This window comes from Armigeres subalbatus, chromosome 1 (assembly GCF_024139115.2).
Source record: "Armigeres subalbatus isolate Guangzhou_Male chromosome 1, GZ_Asu_2, whole genome shotgun sequence".
Taxonomy (NCBI): domain Eukaryota; kingdom Metazoa; phylum Arthropoda; class Insecta; order Diptera; family Culicidae; genus Armigeres; species Armigeres subalbatus.
The window spans coordinates 66,422,003-66,441,333 of record NC_085139.1 but is presented as its reverse complement, the minus strand read 5'-3'; the positions used below and the strand labels follow the sequence as shown (position 1 = coordinate 66,441,333).

The following is a 19,331-nucleotide window of genomic DNA, read 5'->3' as shown; positions in this document are numbered from 1 at the left end:
TCTCAAGAGGAGTGATGCCAAAGGATCTCATCGACAAGCAACTCTGGTTTCATGGTCCGTACTGGTTGCCTCTACTCGATCAGAACTGGAATACCGCTAACCATTTGGAGTACGAGCCGCCATCGGAAGAACTGCTGGAGAAGAAGAAAAATGTTCTAGTTTTGGTGGAGCCTCAACATCCTCATCCGCTGCTTGATCGATACTCCTGCTACTGGAAACTGCTGCGGATCACCGGTTACTGTTTGAGATTCATCCGAAGGTGTCAAGCACCAGCATCGCCCCCCGTGACCCGGAGCCTCACCGTTGCGGAAATACAAGAGGCAAAATATATTTTAGTACGCTGTGTTCAACGGGAGCCTTTTGCTGTGGAGATCAAGGCTCTCGCCAACCATCGGCTCGTTCCTGCTCACTCGCCGCTGAAACTCCTTCACCCTTTCCTGGATCAGCTGGGCATACTTCGCGTTGGTGGCCGGCTGAAGCTAGCTGGTGAGTCGTATTGCGTTCGGCACCCCATGATTCTACCCAGCAACCACTCGTTTACCCGACAAGTAGCAATCGCATACCACAAAATGGCACTCCATTCTGGCCCCCGCATGACACTCGCTCAAATTCGGCAAGAATTCTGGCCGTTACGTGGTAAGGCATTGGCAACACACACATTCCGGAATTGCATTCGTTGCTTCCGAAGTAACCCTGTCCCTATATCCCAACCCCCTGGTCAACTTCCAAAACCCCGTACAACACCCTCTCGTCCTTTTGCTATCACTGGCGTGGACTACTGTGGGCCTGTCTACCTCAAGCCCGTACATCGTCGAGCAGCATCGCAGAAGGCGTACATTGCCGTTTTCGTGTGCTTCTGCACGAAGGCGGTTCATCTCGAGCTGGTAGGAGACCTTACAACTTCGGCTTTCCTCGCTGCTTTGCGGCGATTCATCTCGCGTAGAGGTCTTCCTACTGAGATCTACTCGGACAATGGTCTCAACTTCAAAGGTGCCAGCAACCAGCTTCGGGAACTTTACGATCTACTACGCGATCCAAACACTGCATCCGCAATTTCCAACGAAACTGTCCAGCGAGGAATCGTTTGGAAATTCATCCCGCCACGAGCACCAAATTTCGGCGGCCTCTGGGAGGCTGCCGTGAAGTCGGGTAAAACTTCACTTATCCGGGTGTTGGCCCAGCGAAAATTATCGTTCGAGGACATGGCTACGATTCTCACCCAAGTCGAGGCGGCTATGAACTCGCGACCGCTCACTCCGTTGTCGGAGGATCCAGATGAATTGGACGTGCTCACGCCTGGGCATTTCCTCACCGGATCGTCGTTACTCGCGATACCTGACCCAGATTACACCGATGTACCCGTGAATCGGCTGCAGCACTACCAAGGATTGCAGCAGCTAGTACAACAACACTGGAATAGATGGAGGCGCGAATACATCTCGCAGCTCCATAACCAAAACCAACGATACCCGCAATCAACACGTCTCAAAGTGGGTCAAATGGTGATCCTTAAAGAGGACGGAATTTCTGCCATCGCATGGCCACTGGCTCGCATCACCGAAGTCTACCGGACGAAGTGGTCAGGGTAGTGAAAGTTCGCACTCCTAGTGGTGCTGTATACAAACGACAGTCATCCCGCATCTGTTTGCTGCCGTTCGAGAAGTTGACTGACGACGACCGGATAAACAAAGCTGCGCAACGTGAAGTGAATTCAATTTAATACTATGTATCGCTCTATTAGTGTAGGTTAGAGGCAGCTTTAAAAATGAATGAATTATTAAATTCCAATAAGAATTTAGGTGGCCGGCATGTTAGGACTACAAGTAGGTACTTGATACACTTCACCCTATTTCTCCCCATGTAGCATAAATTCTCTTATCGAAATCTCTCTTAATCTCACGGAGAATGGATATACAGTTGAGGACATGTGAAGGTAGCGAGAAATTAATTGCTAATGTAGCTCTCAAGTTTAGTTGGTAAATAAATCTCGACAAAGTCGGTCGCTGGATTACGTTACTCGAAATAACCGTTGCTTTCCTCGTTAAGAGTTGAATAAGTGCCATAATAATAGTAGCTTAAATCTATATGATTCGATCATGTTCTTCAGAAAAGAAATTCTCCGTCGTGTTTCCTGTGATTCGATACAAAGAATCTGAAGATCAGTGCCGAACAAACTCAAAATCACTTCATGATAGAAGGGTCCAACATTGGATAATTATGTTGATTTTGATGGCGATGCTGTATGTATCGCTTCTTTTCAAAACATCCTTGCAGCTGATGTTCAGTAGAATGTCAGTAATAATGTTGTAGTGTAGTTGTGTAGCTGGCAGTATAGGCGATGCATCTAGAACCCGTGGGTTTTAAAGTCTTTCTTGTATACGAGGCAGTGCTGACATAAGTTATCGTCGCCGACCGAAATACCACAGTAGCGACGAGAAATAACGAGGTGAAGGCTAGGATGGCCATTCTGGCATCCATCTTAGAACTCTTTTGTCCTTAACGAGTTAATGCTGGCATTGATTTTGTTTTTTTACATGGAAACTACTGCGTAGAATATTGGGATCATTTTATGTGTGATTTTCCACAGCTCAGTCAATCGTGTTTTTATCGATAACTCTTCATAAAGTGCTTACTCGGAAAATCCTGTTGTACCGCACTGATTCGTATTTCCCATCAACGAAAATATGGGTTACCCGTTGGTATCAATAAACAAAAATTGATTTTAATCGATCAATTCTGTTTCGCTCGAGGTAATTGATTTTTAATATCAATTCGTAAAATGAAATAAAACCCTCTTTGATGCTGACCACCACTGCTTCAAATGAACCATGGACCAATTTATAAATATAGAAGTATTAAAAATCAATAAAATATGTATTGTGGCTAATTTAAGCGAAACACTTTTTTGGTTTGTATTTTTAACTGATATAAACTAATCAATTTTTGAATAAAACCGAAAAATAATGTGTTCGATCTGTTTTTACTTCGTTTTGTTTATTTTCAGCTCATTTGGAGCCAGGTTTCCAACATCATCGGTTGACCCTCTCCATTCCAATAGACCGTCATGGTCTGTCATCAATCGATAGGATAATTTTATAACTAGTAACTTATGAGGCAAAAAAGGGTAGGTCTACTGGCACGGGACGGGCACATCAAACTCGGATTCCTATAGTGCTTCTTTTTATAGTGCCATTAAAAGCACTATTCAATTCTCATTTGCATCGGTCGATAATGCATTCCAATGATGTTTTTCATTCGTTCCTTGAACCAACAATCCAAAGCCACACATAAAATCGACTCGCTGCTGCTGGTTGCCTGGTGCCCATCTACGTTCGGTGTGGCTTCCAAAGCCCATCTGATCCTTCCCACAGCAAAAAACCACATTCACCATCAGGTGCGGTGCGGCTTGGCTTTGCACGTTGTTGTCGCTTCCGTGAACCAGACCGAGTCAGTTGATGTTTTTTTTGTAGCTGTTCAAGCTATTAAATCGATAGTTTTCTCGTTTTCCCAACGACCAACTGCTGCGGCTAACTCCCAACGCTTACCGCACGTTATTTTCATTCCATTTCCGGTCAAACGTAGGAAGTTGATGGTGAGCCTCTCGATATCGGGCGGCACGCGGCTACAAAACGAAGCGATGTTGGTATGCAGTAGCATAACTTTTGCTATTTTACCTTGTTCAGGCATTTGGAAAACACTTAGTAAAATGGTAGGACACGCACTAAACCTTCAATATTTATTTATACACCAGTAGTTTAAAGACATCTGAATACTTAACTATCTGATTCGCGCTGTTTCTTGTGCACTATAATATTTACTATTTATAATGAAGGTTAACGAGTAAACAAAAATGTTCAATTCAACATACTGGCCTTTTCATTTGCTTTTCTTCTTCTCCCATGATTTTTTTCGTATTCCAGTAGGCTAAACATTCATCGGTTTTGCAATCGTGAAGCCTAAAAACGCATTCGATCTATCTTGTTTCTTCGAATTCTACCTTATTCAAGCAGCGTTTTTTGGTATTTTCCTAGAAAAGGTGCGTCTACCGTTTGAGCTTCCGTCGGAAGCGTTTCTCGTTCTGTTGAATCCCATCCTGCAACATCAACGACCCTGCTGTACCATTATCTTCCAGCATATCTTACCCAGCTGCTGACGGTACTCGAGGAGTTTTAAAGTGGGGCTTCTCCGAATTGCTAAACAACACGCTTGTTATTGGCGACTTATACATGACATAACAAGGACACATTATTTAAATTGCTGGAATAAAATTAGTGGATTTTTGTTCCTCAATTTACTTAAGAACATAGTTGGAACCGTACCACAATGGCAGTCGGTATATCACCCAGCAGCTGACTGACCAATCCTCCCCTTTCGTCCGCGACATCTGAGAGCGATCAAATGATTGAGATACCGAGTGCTTTTTCACATTTCAATATTTGTATACTTTCTCACTCCAAAAATGTTTACCCATGTTGGCTTTTGGTTTTACCATTGCACTGATGTTAGTGTCAGGTCAAACTGAAAACAATAAACATTTGATTTCATTATTATGAAACTATTTGACTTCTGGAACTCCACGCAACACAGGAATTGTTCCCTAAAACAAAACTACAGTGACCCAGAAAACTTTTCAATTTATTGTTAGGGTTCTCATAAAATTGTGACTGGTGAAATATCACAGTTACCCAATCTAATTATATTACCAAGTGTTTATGACCCTACGAAATAAAATCGTCGAAAATCCCAGCAGTATCCTTTATTTGCTCACTCCCATCATACATCGTACGATCCTTAAACTTTCATCCCTTCACATCTTAACATCGAACGAGGGATGTTTTTCCATCCGTAACATACATGTCACCAGATAACTCGTCTAAGTAATATGCCATTCCCAACAAATCAACAAAACTTTCCCAACAACCCACTGATCGAAACAACACAACTCACATGACTTTTCCATTTTCTACCTCTCACACTCCCCATCACGGAGAAACTCGACCCGACTCGCACTACTGACTGGTGGTGGGGGGTTTGCACAAATCCAATTAGAGATAACGGGGCACGCACGAGGTCGCTTTATAACAAGGACATGTCACTTTTCAACTTTTGTCAGCAGCTGTTTATTACCGATGAGGGGGATCGGAAGGTTAAGAAGGGCACTTGTTGAACAGGGAATGGTTACCGATGGATTTGTTCGGATTTGAAGAAAAACAATGCGTTTTATTTAAGGAAGCCATCACTCTTGGTACTCGCATGTCAACGTCAATCAATCGTTAACTCACAAGCTTTATGGCAATCAATCAAGACATGAATCTCAAACATCTTATTCTTCTTCTTCTATGGCTCTACATTTCAACTGGTACTTGACCTATACTTTTCAACTTAGTATTCTATTAGCATTTTCTCATTTATTGAATGAAAATTTTTCTATGCCTGCAATTATGTATGACTATGTATCTTGTGTGGCAAGTACAATGGTTACACTATGGCCAGGGACTCGAGAATGTTTCCCACCCGAAAACACCCTAAACCGGACCGAGAATCGAACTCGCCATCCGAAACCATCCAAACCGAAAATTGTCTAGATCGGCACCGGGAATCGAACCCACCCACCCTCAGCACATCTCACCGCACGGCTAAGGAGGAGGGCCCACTTTCTTATAGACAACAGGAAATAAACCAGGCGGGAAAACAAAAAAGCCACCAATCGGCCATCTTGGAAGCCACACGCTCTTTCTAGTAGGGGAGTGTATCCGGTTGTGGGCCTAGTTGCGTATTTTGTTCGTAAATTTTTTTCAAGTCAATATTCTGCAGTGGCATAATCACATCAAATTGCAGCTACTTGTATAAAGTGTTGATTTTTTTGACAATTTTATTTGTACCCGGTTGTGGAACATGCGATATACAGTTACCATGCTAGCTTTTTTGTCACTCTAAGCTTGGATATGTTTTCAATCATATCCATAGAATATTCGTGAAGATCGAAAGACATTGTCAGATAGTTTTGGTCCGTTGAGTTCAGAGCTTGCGATCTACAGCCACGACACTAGCTTTTTTCGTCACTAGAAGCTGGGATACGTATTCAACAATACCCTCAACATGTTCCAGAATACCAGTGGACGTGCTAAAATAGTTTTGGGATATCCTGGGTCATCCAAATTTGTCTTGAGTACAGAACTTGTGAACACCTCCCAGGAGGTGTAATGAATATAATTGTAATCATATTGTGGCTTTGCATACTAAAAAGGATTTTCTTGCAGCTGTGGATCTTAATTCCAGAACTCAAGGACAGTTTGGATAATCCAGAATTTCCCGAACTATGCAGCTGTGGATCTTAAGTCCAGAACTCAAGGACAGTTTCGATAATCCAGAATATCCCAAAACTATCATACGATATCTGTTGATCTCTTAGGAGTTGTAATGGATGCAATTGAACGCAAATTGAAGCTTTGAGTACTGACAAACGATTTTCTTGCAGCTGAAGAACTCACGTTCCGAACTCAAGGACAGTTTGGATGACGCAGAATATCCCAAAACGGTCTAACAATATCTGTTGACCTTTCAGGAGATGTAATGGATATAATTGATTGTATTTCGAAGCTTGGAGTACCGAAAAAAGCTTTTAAGCAGATGTAGATATCAAGTCCTTTACTCAAGGATAGCCTAGGACATCCAAGGAAGATTTAAAATAGTTTATTGTACGACGCGGTAACTCTACTGATAGGTTTGAATAAAAATCTTATTTTGAAACAGTACCATCCGCTGCCAATATAAATAATATTTCCTTGTTCCTAACTTCAACATGTTCATGACGTTCTAGGTTGTCGTAAGGTCTTGATCGCCCATGTATGATGTTTTTCCCTGATAGAAGAGTTAATTTCAAGCAATTTTGCTGAAGGCAGTGTTGTTTATCAATTTTGCGATAGTATTTTAGTAAATCACTAGATTTCTAAGCCACTTGAACATTTTTTTTTAAATGTGTGATTATTATAAAATTTATCAGTCATGAATTACAATTTTATGAAGAACTTATTTCAATGCAACTTGTTGAGAGAGTTTCGGAAGAGAAAGACAATGGGAAGAATTGGCGAATATTTTTTAATGGCATCAGGTATCAGGCCATTAGGCTGAAGGTTATTAGTCCGAATGGTCATAAGGCTTGAAATGGTCATGAGGACAAACGATCATTAGGCCGAGTGAGGACGAGAAAAGAGAAGTAAGAAGTAACAAGTGGACAGTTAGTTCTCCCTTTTTACTTTTTCATCACCGTTTTGTCCCTTTTCTGTCTTCATTTTACTTTCCACCTTTTGTTTCTTGCTCTTCCCTCTTCCCCTTTTCCTTTCTTCTTTCTGTTCCTTTTTCTTTATTCATACTTCTTTTATCTTCTTTCCCTCTTGTTCGCGATGGACGCGTTTCAAGACAGGATATGAATTCACATCCAGCAACGCATCCCGAAGGGGCGTGGTCATGACATGTAGTTCTTAGCTGCCAACACAGATTTTTTTGTTATATAAGAAATGTTCCTTTCGTTCTCATTTCATTCTGTTTTCATACTTTGTACCGATAACAACGAAATAAAGAGTAAAAGTGAAAAAGGTGTCTTTTCTTCTCACAAGAAGAAGTTCCGAGAGGCGGCAGAGTGGAGCGGTCAACAAGGCGACCAGCAGCTTCAGACGCGAGTCGACAAACGTGTTTCATCTTGTTGTCTCGAGCATCGGAACGGAGCGATCGTTGGTGCGGCAGAGCGAGAGGTGGCGTGTGTGGTTCGGCAACAACGACGGTGTGCGGGCTGTGGATCGCAGGAGCGGATGCAAAGAGTTAATAATAATTTTCTGAAACCGTGCGGTTTCGGCATCACTCCTGGCGCATCCATAGCAAGACGTGGCGTTTCAGCTGCGGTGTGCGTGTCGGCAATTGCCGTGGTCCTTCGAAGGAGCCGATTGGTGGCAGCGGTCGTGAGGAGCGCGACTGTCGGTGGGTGGAGGCTGGTGGTCGTGTCAGTGGTGGTGGACACGGTCGTTGGTTCCCATCATCGAGTTCTGGTGGTTGTGTGTAGTGATGAGCGTAGCCGGCGGATAAACATCGTTGGTGACTGTGGTGTGTGTGCACAGTTATCGGCAATACAACGTCGCATCGCAGGTGGCTTTGAGGTGGATAACAGCCAGCGGTACATCCCATTGAGTCGGCGCACACTGGGGCAGCCCAGGTTCAAACATGGAATAAACCTCTCAGTCATTAAAATGATGAAATTGACCATAGGTATCTTCAGCGAAGTTTCAATATACATTAATGCCGACATTTTGGTCAATATTCATCATTTTTAGCGATAATCGCATAAAAGTCCCAAACGCCAAATTGGCCAAACAGCGTTTTCAAAGTGTGATTTCTTCAGAGAAGTTGCTTATCACTTAATTTCGATAAACCTTGCTAAAAATTTCAAATTTCCAGAGCCTACTGTGATGATTTATTTGGTTATTTTGAAAAGAAAGACCAAAAAAATGAAATTTGATCAGTAATTGTACTTTTCCAACACTTTTACTATTGGATATTATTCAAAATCATAGATATTGATAAAATACAGGATTCGTGGCGTTGATCCAGTAAAAAAAATTATTTTTGGCGATTAATCGTGGTAAAATGGCTAATTTATGGTATTTTTCACATATGCCGATTATGCGATGGGGCAGAGACGGGCAGCTGTTTTAATCGGTAATTGACAGAAAAATGCATGCCCTTTCAAATAAACACTTTCCCAAAGACATGATATTCGGTGATTTTTTTCAAAATTAATTTTACTGAATGCCAGTACTGATGCTTTAAAAAATACCTTCTAACGATTTTCGATTAGTTAGGAGGGTAAATAATTGAACAACATGGTACAATGAATTAATAAGAACTTATAAGAACTATAAGAACTAATTAATAATTATAAGAACTAATGAAATATTGTTATTTCCCCTTTGGAAGATAGTATTTTATTTGAAAATATTTGTATACACCCAGAAGAAAATGGATAAAGATTAGATTTGTAAATATTGTATGGATTACTTTTTGTTCATGAGCTTTTTATATTAAACAATACCAGTATTTTCATATTCACTTTTAGTAAATAATGTGATATTTGCAAAAGTGTCTTATGTATCTGCATGTTTTCTTATATTTTATAAAGAAGTGTAACAGTAAAATATGAAAAATACAAACAAAAGGAAAAACGCAGATATATTACACTTTTTGCAATTATCACAATGCATAGTAAAACTAGTACATATGTACTGGTACTCAATTGTTTAATATAAAAAAACTAAATAAAATGTCAATATCATTTCTTTTTTATTTGCTTCTAAGTCGATACTAATATGTCTTTCAAACTTTATCTTCCCGAGGGGCAATAACAATATTTCATCAGTTCTTAAATATATGTTAAACAAAAGCGATGCGAATTTTAATTTAATTCCTCGTACCATGTTGTTCAATTATTTACCCTCCTAACTAATCGAAAATCGTTAGGAGGTATTTTTTAAAGCATCAGTACTGGCATTCAGTAAAATTAATTTTGAAAAAAATCATCGAATATCATGTCTTCGGGAAAGTGTTAGCTTGAAAGGGCATGAATTTTTCTGTCCATTACCGATTAAAACAGCTGCCCGTCTCTGCCCCATCGCATAATCGGCATATATGAAAAATACCATAAATTAGCCTTTTTTCCACGATTAATCGCCACAAATCATGTTTTCTAACTGGATAACCGCCACGATTCGTGTATTCTACCAATATCTATGCTTTTGAATAATATCCAATAGTAAAAATGTTGAAAAAGTACAATTACTGATCAAACTTCATTTTTTGGACTTACTTTTCAAAATAACCAAATAAGTCATCACAGTAGGCTCTGGAAATTTGATATTTTTAGCAAGATTCATCAAAATTAACTGACAAGCAACTTCTGAAAAAATCACACTTTAAAAACGCTGTTTGGCCAATTTGGCGTATGGGACTTTTATGCGATTTTCGCTAAAAATGGTGAATATTGACCAACATGTCAGCATTGATGTATATTGAAACTTCGCTGAAGACACCCATGGTCAATTTAATCATTTCAATGACTGAGAGGTTTATTCCATGTTTGAACCAGGGCTGCCCCAGTGTGTGGCGGCTCGTCACAAAAGGTAAGAGTTCCCTGTTTCTATTGGGTGATTGTGCAACGGGGGCGGTAGGAGTGTGTGAGAGATTTGAGTATCCAAGACCTCTGTTTCTACTTCCTTGTTCATCCTTCTTTCTCTATTTCTTTCTTCTTCTTCCTTCTTACCTTTTTCGTTTTTATTCCTTCTTGATTTTTTTCTTTTAACGTCCACTTGCTTCATTTCTCGCTTCTCACTTCTCACATTTTACTTCTTATTTCTCACTTCTCACCTCCTACTTACTCACTTGTCATATTTTACTTCTCACTTTTCGACTCTCTTTTTTCGTTTCTCACTTTTTACTTCACATTTCTCACTACTTACTTCTTAGTTCTCACTTCGCACTTTTCACTTCTAATTTCTATTTTCTCACTTCTCATATTTCACTTCTTCTTTTTCATTTTTCACTCTTCGATTTGCACTTTTCGCTTCTCACTTATCACTTCACACTTCTCGCTATTTACTTCTTAGTTCGTACTTCACATTTCCCACTTTTCACTATTATCTTATCATTTCTTACTTCATATTTCTCACATGTCACTTGCTACTCGCTCACTTCTTACATTTCACTTCTCATTTTGTTATGAAGTTCCCGTTATGGTAGAGCAAGGAAGAGAAGCTACCTGCGTGAATCACTCACGAATACTGAGGGCTAAGGGAACCAACCAAATTAAAATACAAATCTCGTAGTTTAACACATTGTGTTGGGAAAACCTTTCATCATTGCCTGCTCTGCTTCCCTACCTCTCGTACTGTCTTCGATTTTTGGTTTAATTTAAACGCACGGACTCACGATTGTCGCCTGGTCTGATGCTGCATGATTGGGCTGCATGTTCCCTCCTCAGCCACCGATGCGTTCCCTCCGAAGCGGGCGACGAGAAGCCGCGACCTCAAACAGCCAGCCAAGCCCGATGTGCTTCCGACGATCTGCGCCACACTGATGACTCGCCCAATGTTCACTCGCTGATAGGAACGCACTTTCGGTATGGATCCAGAGGTGCATCCGATCACCGTCGCTTCGATATTGGCCACAGAACGAATCCGAAATCTGCAAAAGAAGCCCTGTATCCAGTTGCACGTTAGTAGACTATCCTAAGGCCTAGTCAGGATTCACTTACCCTTGTAAGGGGCACCTTTCTCCTGCTTACAGTGCAGTAATCCAAGCAGGTTTGTTAAGTGCGATAGGCCGTTATCGATTCCGTTCGCGTCCTTGTCCCTCGCCGTTGTGCACGGGCTGCACCACTGAACGAATTCTGCGTTTGAAAAGTCGCGAGGGGGAAATGGTCAAAATTCGATTTTAACTGCTCACCTGTTTAGGATATCTTGGCGTACCCGTTCTACACTGTCTAGGTCGATATGTGATTAAGATGGACCTTCTCCCGTTTCTCACAATGGATGCGCCCGCTTATACCAGGTGCATGGGCTGAGCAGCCTGAGTTTGAAGAATGGATGTTTAGAACGGGTTAAATATCCAACGGTGTTTTGTTTGCTCACCTGTAGGCCCCGCGTCCTTCCAAGTATCAAGTTTGTTGGTACCAATTACCGATTTAGGCCACGTTTTGACAATATCATCCCCTAATCAGGTAAAACAAAATGGACGCCGATTAGTCCCTTACTTTGGCCGCATGATCGTTGCCACGGTCCCGTCTAGCAGGACGCTTATCCCTTTTTGCGCAGGTTCAACTATTGCTTGCGAATTGATGCAATTATTGCTATCCGCCACACTGAGTTTGCCCCCACAATCACTTCCTGGCGATACAGGGACGCCCGAGCGTGCAATTCGTCGCGGAGCCTACAGCGAAATGACTCTCTCGTTCGTCAAAGGCCGATGACATACTCATGCATGTGCGTGCGCGAATGCGTCCTAGATAAAAAATTTCTCTTAGTCATCTATAAAAAGCTTCGTTTTTTGGAGCGAATCTCTTAGGTGCAACATGGTGCAACTTTGTTGTACGACAAAGACATAAAATAAGAGAGTGTCTCAGTCATCTCGGATATAGGAAGCTGGCAGGTAATCTACGGATCAAGCAGATCGTCGTCCGGTCAAGTGCTGAAACGTGGTGTAATAGTTTATCGTCCGGCTCATGTGGGGAAGCAAGCCAAAGTATCAACTCGACGTTTTGTCGGCCAGCCCCGTTATACAGCAGCGTGCACACAACCCGTCAACGTCCGGCCGAACGCCTGTGTCACGAAAATCATCTCCCGTTAATTAGAACTGGAACGACTATTCTCTCTGTTTTAGAGTATGGCTCTTTCTGCTTCCTCTCAGCAGCTGAGTGCCACCTAATCAAATTGGAACGAATTCAATATCGTTGTTTGCGTATTGCCCTTGGCTGTATGCATTCAACGCATAACATGAGCCTGGAGGTGCTTGCTGGAGTCACTCCTATAAAGCACCGTTACTGGGAGCTCTCACTTAGAATACTGATCAAATGTGGAACAAGTAACACACTTGTATTAGAAAACTTCGATAATATGCTTGAACTGGCTCATCGTTCAAGATACCTGCGAGTCTATCTCAACTACATATCGTCAGATCTCTGTCTTCCATGTTATAATCCACCTCGAGTTCACTTCGTCAACGACAGTTCCTCAATTGAATACGATCTGTCCATGAAACACGCTATTCAAGGAATACCAGATCATCTTCGACAAATATCTATCCCTTCCATTTTTTCTGAAAAATATGAACATGTCAATTGCAATAACAGATATTTCACTGATGGTTCTCACATTAACGGATCCACTGGCTTCGGTGTTTTCAACGTAAATTCAACCACCTTCCGAAAACTTCAAGAACCGTGTTCGGTTTATGTTGCTGAGCTGGCAGCAATTAATTTCGCTTTGGGGATAATTTCCAATCAGCCCGTAGACCATTATTTCATCTTCTCGGATAGTCTTAGTTCTATCGAGGCACTCCGGTCGATGAAACCTGTTAAGCACGCATCTTACTTTCTTACAACTGTAAGAGAGCAGATGCGTGATTTGGTCGAAAGATCATTCAAGATTACCTTTGTATGGGTCCCATCCCATTGCCTAATCTATGGCAATGAGAAGGCGGACTCGCTAGCAAAGGTGGGCGCACAGGAAGGTGAAGTTTATGATAGACAAATCTCGAACAACGAGTTTTTCCCATTAGTCCGTCAGAGTACTCTTCAAAATTGGCAAATGATTTGGTCACACAATGAACTTGGACGGTGGCTCTTTTCCATAGTTCCTAAAGTTTCTGCGCGAGCGTGGTTCAGAGGTGAGGACTTAAGCCGAGGCTTCATTCGCACGATGTCGAGACTTATGTCCAATCACTATTCACTAAACGCACACCTCTATAGAATAAACCTGGTTGATAGCAACCTATGTAGGTGTGGAGCCGGTTACGATGACATCGATCACGTAGTTTGGTATTGCTCGGAAAACGACGCCTCCAGAGAGCAACTATTGGATACCCTTGTGGCCCGAGGTAAACAACCCTACAGGGAAGTAAGAGGTGTTTTGGGGGATCGCGATGTGGTTTATATGCAGGCCATCTATGCCTTTCTATGCTCGTCTGACATAAAAGTCTAATTCCCCTATCTTTTTTTCTTTCTCGTTTTTGTTTTTGTCTTATTGTTCTGTGTAATACGAAGCTATGGCCATCCGGAAGATGCTCCCTGACGAACCACAACTCGAGCCCGACGCTACGCCATACCGTTATTGACGTCAAATACCCGGATGAGCAGCTGAAATACCTCAAACCTAAATCCCAACCTAGTCCGTCCTGAAATTACGCAATCTAACCTTGAGTCGCCACGAGTATCTTGGTCTATACCCTTTCCCCTTACTAACTGTTGATAATAAGATGATATCGATTGTAAATATCATAAAGTCTCGGCTCCGTTAAGTGTTATACACGCCTGAGCCTGTCAAATAAACACAATAGATAAAAAAAAAAAAAAATAATTAGAACTGGCAACTAACCTGCAAAACATTGCACCTTCAATTCCGTCGTGCGCCCTGTCGGCGTCCGATCGCCCCGCACAATCCGCCATCCTTTCGGCGACCCATCGCCCGCCGGCTTTCCATTTCCTGGCATTCCGGTATCCCGCCCGGCCAACGTTTCATCGATCATCTGGCATTTCGCCCGGCTGACGCCTCATAACTCGTACGGCATTTCGCCCGGCCGACGCCCCACCGTTCATCCGGCATTCCGCCATGCCGACGCTTCATTGTTCCGGCGACATTACATCGCTTAGCTGGCAGTCACCCGGTCGGACGTCCGTCGTCCTGCCACCAGTCCAAAGTTTCGTCACCCTGTACAAAATCAATCGTGAGTAATTAAAGAGTTTATAAAGCTAATCTCCCGAACTTCAGTTACTAGCAAGGTCCGAAAACCTCCCCATAACCTCTACCGACCCTGGGACTCGAGGACCAAAGGAGGCCTTGCGTGCCCACCCCATAGGTGGCCGTTGGCTATAGACCAGCTACCGGGGGTTTAGGACTTTACCCCTTCCGGGTTCAGTTGAGTAGTTCCTCGAGGGCAAGAGGCCGTACCAGAAACGGTATCAATTTACGAAAAATACCAGTATTCAGTATTTGGAGGAGTCGCCACCGGTAATATCGGTATTTGTTCAAGTTTAGGAAATAGAAAAAAAAAAAATTTTGATTACGACTTTTTGGGATAAAACAATATTTATTGACAAACTTAGGAAAAGGAAAGCTTAAGGTCACTCCTGACGGAATCCAATTTCAAAAGTACTCGCGTTTTCAAGGGCACACCATTCGATACGGAAGCAACGCGCAACTGTCATTCTTATTTTTTCAGCTTTGCTGCGTCGCAGCATGCGTGAAAAAATAATAATGACAGTTGTGCGTTGCCTCCGTATCGAATGGTGTTCCCTTGAAAACGCGAGTACTTCGAAAATTGGATTCCGTCAGAAGTGATCTTAAGTAGACATAACATATTCAGCGATTCATCTCCCAACCCGCATCGAATTTTGTTGGCAACGTTGCCAGTTGCTGAGAAAGCCCTCTCTGGTTCAATCGTGGATAGACGAATGTCGGACGGTTCCAAAAACGTCGAAATTTAGTATATGTATATACTTGCCTTCAATCCGTCCAAATTTATGATAGGAGAATTCTTTGCGGATTGCTTGCAAGGATTCACAAGTATTTTGCTCTACTGCAGTCTCTTCACTAGTCGTTCTTTAACTGATTAACCAGACATTTATTCATAGAGGCATCTTCGTCGTGCCGATTAAAGTAGCTCTGGGAGTCTTAAAGAAAATGCCAAAATAGTTACTGTTCGTTTGCTTATGGCAAAAAGCAAAAAGTTCGCCGTATTCTGATCACCCTTCTTAGTTTTTGTTCTTTGAGAGCATCGAATAACTTATTGTTGGCGACAATTCATGTGGTTTGATTTGATAATTGCTTCAACATCACGGCATACAAAAACAAGGCACTATCGACACATATGTAAACATAAATTTTCACTGTAAACAATTGACGTCACTGCTGTCGCTGCTCGGGACGAAGCAAGCCAACGCTCTACGATTCAGTTTGGCCTTCTTTTGCACTCGTTCATACTGCGATATCAATCACGCCACTTTTGAACTGTCATTTTCTTCACGAGTCTACCTTGATTTTGTATACCAAGCTACAACATAAAATCACTTGAGCAAAACTTCTTGACGATGTCCTTTGAAGAAAAAATTCATCGGCAATATACGCTCCGACATGCTGTACAACTTTGACTCCGCCCTCAGGTAATTTGGTTCGGTCAGAGTGAAGTCGGACCGTCTGTGGGCAAGTTGTACTATCAAACAGTAGTACAACTTGCCCACAGCCGGTCCGACTTAACCAAATTTCCTGGAGGCGGAGTCAAAGTTGTGCAACATGTCGGAGCGTCTATGGGGCCCCTAAGAGAATGGAGCACTATCACGGAAGAAATAAACTACCCAATAGTGAGTTTAATTCACCCAACCTCGAACATCCGTACGGGAAGCCAAAATTGAGTAAGTAGGGTCGAAGTAGTTTGCCTTTACTCCCATGTTAAAAAAGTACCCAACGGAATATTTATTGACCCAAATTTAAGTTTAATTCACTCAATTTCGACCTCAGGTAATAAAACACAAAATTGGCTTCCCGTATTGAACTGGCGTCGTTGGATTGTTTGGCTCTTTTGTTTTTGACAACAAAAGAAAGAGTGGATGAAAGCGAAGAGAAAAAATAACTCAAAAGTAAGTTTAAAAGTACTCAATTTTGGGTACTTTTTTTCTTCCGTGTACGTTTGACTGTTGGCGATGATGAAGATGATCGATTTTGGCTATAGCGTGAACCTTGTTCATGTATGCGCGAATTCATTTGTTGTAAGTGTTGGTTGCATGGTCAGAATCCATGCAGGGATTCGGTCTTAATCTCTCCTGGGATTCAGAGAAGGCGGAGCAGTGAAGCTCAACCCCGACATATGCGACATCTGGATTTGGTTCTAAAATGTAAACAACAGTGTTAATTCTCTACCACCTTTTTGTTACGGCGAGGCAATTTTTATGTCCACTTTTGTTTTGGATATTTTATCAAAACCAAACACTCAATCATGCAGCAATGATGCTCTAGATACCTGCTTGATTATAGCGACTAAAAAAAGAATTTATTTGCAGTAACAAATCGAATTCACCAGCAGAGAAATTCGGAGACGCATAGTGGCTGGAGATCGTACGCACTTTGGGCTCCGCAAGACGCTCCGATCGAATAGAGTTCGCCGACGTACTAAACTGACAATCTACAAAACGCTCATTAGACCGGTAGTCCTCTACGGACACGAGACCTGGACGATGCTCGTGGAGGACCAACGCGCACTTGAAGTTTTCGAGAGGAAAGTGCTGCGTACCATCTATGGTGGGATGCAGATGACGGACGGTACGTGGAGGAGACGAATGAACCACGAGTTGCATGAGCTGCTGGGAGAACCATCCATCGTTCACACTGCGAAAATCGGACGACTGCGGTTGGCCGGGCACGTAGCCAGAATGTCGGACAGTAACCTGGTGAAAATGATTCTCGACAACGATCCGACAGGCACAAGAAGGCGAAGTGCGCAGCGGGCAAGGTGGATCGATCAGGGGGAAGATGACTTGCGGACCCTCCGTAGACTGCGTGTCTGGCGACGTGTAGCCATGGACCGAGCCGAATGGAGAAGACTCTTATATACCGTACAGGCCACTTCGGCCTGTACAGGTGTTTGCATTAACGATTACGTCCTTATACCGATATTGTTCGCCAATGACAGGCGTACGGGGCCCTTGCTGGGATTCGGTCATATTCCCTGATGGGATTTGGTAAGAATTCCTCCTGGGATGCGATAAGAATCTCCTCATCATTCGGTCAGCCCTAGTCTAGAATACCGAAAATACCGGTAGCTTTCCGTCTGTAATACCAGTATTTTCGGTATTCAACATTGGTCGATAATAAAGGTATTACCGGTTTCGGATTTGTCGTATTTGTTAAGCGTCAAAAGTTATGCAGGGTGGCCCACAACCGGAGACACTACTCCATTTTTTAGAAACGAGCTGAGATGATTTTCTGCGTTGAAGGGTGAAACAGCCCTAGAGACATTGGTGTATTTATAAAGATTTGAAGTGTCAGTTATTGTTTTCAAGAGCGTTATAAAACCGTATGTGTTATTGGGAATGGTAAATCATTTGCCTACTTATGCTGAACAATCGACAATAAGTTCGAATTGTATGAACATTTTCGTCGCAGATTACTTTAAAAGTATGATGTTCACTGAACGGTGCTTAAATGCACATGAAGTAGTCCCTTTCCGTAGTCCCTTGATATCTATTCCATATGCGGATTTCAATGCAAATTCAATTTACGGCCGTTTATCCCTGCCTTCCCCCATCTACTTACATTTACATTCCCATATTGCATTACAAGTGACTACAGCCAGCGGTGACGACGACGACGGATGCCAAACGAAGCATTCATTTGACTTCAACTTTGGTTTCTATGCAGCAGCGGCTTTCCCGCACTGAAATGTGTGTCACCCGGGCACTGTCGTCGGTGGTGGAGAGGAAGCCCCAGTCTTATTTGGGGAAACCGGATGGTTGGAGTTTAAGCTGTCAGTAAAAGTTATGAATGGAAATAAATTTATCCAAAAGTTTGCATTCATTCTGATGGGGGAGGGGGGTATATTGGTCGGCTGGGATCGGGACTGGCTGCTACTGATCCAAAGCTCCGCAGAGAGTCGGTTTCGCTCGATGCAATTGAAGTCCTGCCAAGTCAAGTCCACTTGTACCTATGTACAGTTCAGTTTCCTGGTGTAATTGCTTGGATCCCGTAACTGCGGTCGTCGGCTGTCGGTCAACCTGAGTGGGTGGCGGTAGCCGGCTATCGTGTAGCTGACCAGACCGGGCCGGTTGGATGTAGAAATGCTACATCGGACAAGTCAAGGAGCAGAGTGGCACTGCCTGTTTACTTCAATTAGCTTACCGCATTTCTGTGCCCGCATACCTTTCCGAGGCGGAAGGGAGCCCGGGTGGTGCATCCATTAGAATGGCACGGCTCCATACACGGTAAGAGGATTTCCCGGCTGAGATGATTACTGGAGCGGGAAGTGTTCTATGGAAACTGTGTACCACACCGAGGGAATGGGTACTGTGAGTAAGCTCAATTGCTGTTCTGTAGTGCAATTTCTAGACGAGGTAAATGGCTTTCCGGAATTCAATTTGGGAAATTGCCACTTGGTGGCTGTGATTTATGAAAATGTTATTTGCTGAGTACTTATGTTGTGTTTGATGCGGGAATGGAAAGAATATTTCTTATCTAGGCCGTTAGCCGACGTTAACTTGTGGTCTATCATACAAATTGTTCCGTAGTGCCTCGACCAGGGTTGTAAATATTCGGCAGCACTGGATGAAGGTGATGTTTTTTTATATCATGTTTTTATTTTCTTCCTGCTTTGAAATCAACCTCACATTCCCGGAGAGGCAGAAAAGTAAACAACAGAACTCACATCACCCACCGCGCCGCGAAGATGAAATTTACCACAGTCATACGGTAAGGAGCGAACTGAGCAGCATGTCAGAGTGACTTGTGAGTGGCTGAATGCGAAATTGAAAGGTCGGTGTTGGAAATGATTTTTCGGCTGCACCCAGTCGCACTCACCACGGCGGCGAT

The 19,331-nt window shown here is 42.7% G+C and overlaps 3 protein-coding genes across 3 annotated transcripts in view; 2 read left to right on the top strand and 1 right to left on the bottom strand.

The window, feature by feature from the left end:
- Window positions 1-19,331, bottom strand: part of LOC134209848 (5-hydroxytryptamine receptor 1-like) — a 286,177-nt gene that overhangs the window by 100,878 nt on the left and 165,968 nt on the right. The window lies entirely within an intron of this gene.
- LOC134206220 (uncharacterized) lies at window positions 15-1,589 on the top strand. Its single transcript, XM_062681908.1, has one exon. The coding sequence runs from the start codon at window positions 15-17 to the stop codon at window positions 1,587-1,589; it is 1,575 nt and encodes a 524-aa protein (XP_062537892.1).
- Window positions 12,414-14,273, top strand: LOC134209652 (uncharacterized). The gene is made up of 2 exons (XM_062685685.1): window positions 12,414-13,635; window positions 13,802-14,273. Exons 1-2 carry the CDS (start codon window positions 12,516-12,518, stop codon window positions 13,870-13,872), a joined length of 1,191 nt encoding a protein of 396 aa, XP_062541669.1. The 5' UTR covers window positions 12,414-12,515; the 3' UTR covers window positions 13,873-14,273.

Excerpts from the sequence above, each read along its gene's own strand:
- LOC134206220 (XM_062681908.1), top strand. The coding sequence starts at position 15 with ATGCCAAAGGATCTCATCGACAAGCAACTCTGGTTTCATGGTCCGTAC.
- LOC134209652 (XM_062685685.1), top strand. The coding sequence starts at position 12,516 with ATGCATTCAACGCATAACATGAGCCTGGAGGTGCTTGCTGGAGTCACT. Across the intron at positions 13,636-13,801 it reads GGATACCCTTGTGGCCCGAG|CTATGGCCATCCGGAAGATG; the intron begins GTAAACAACCCT and ends TGTAATACGAAG.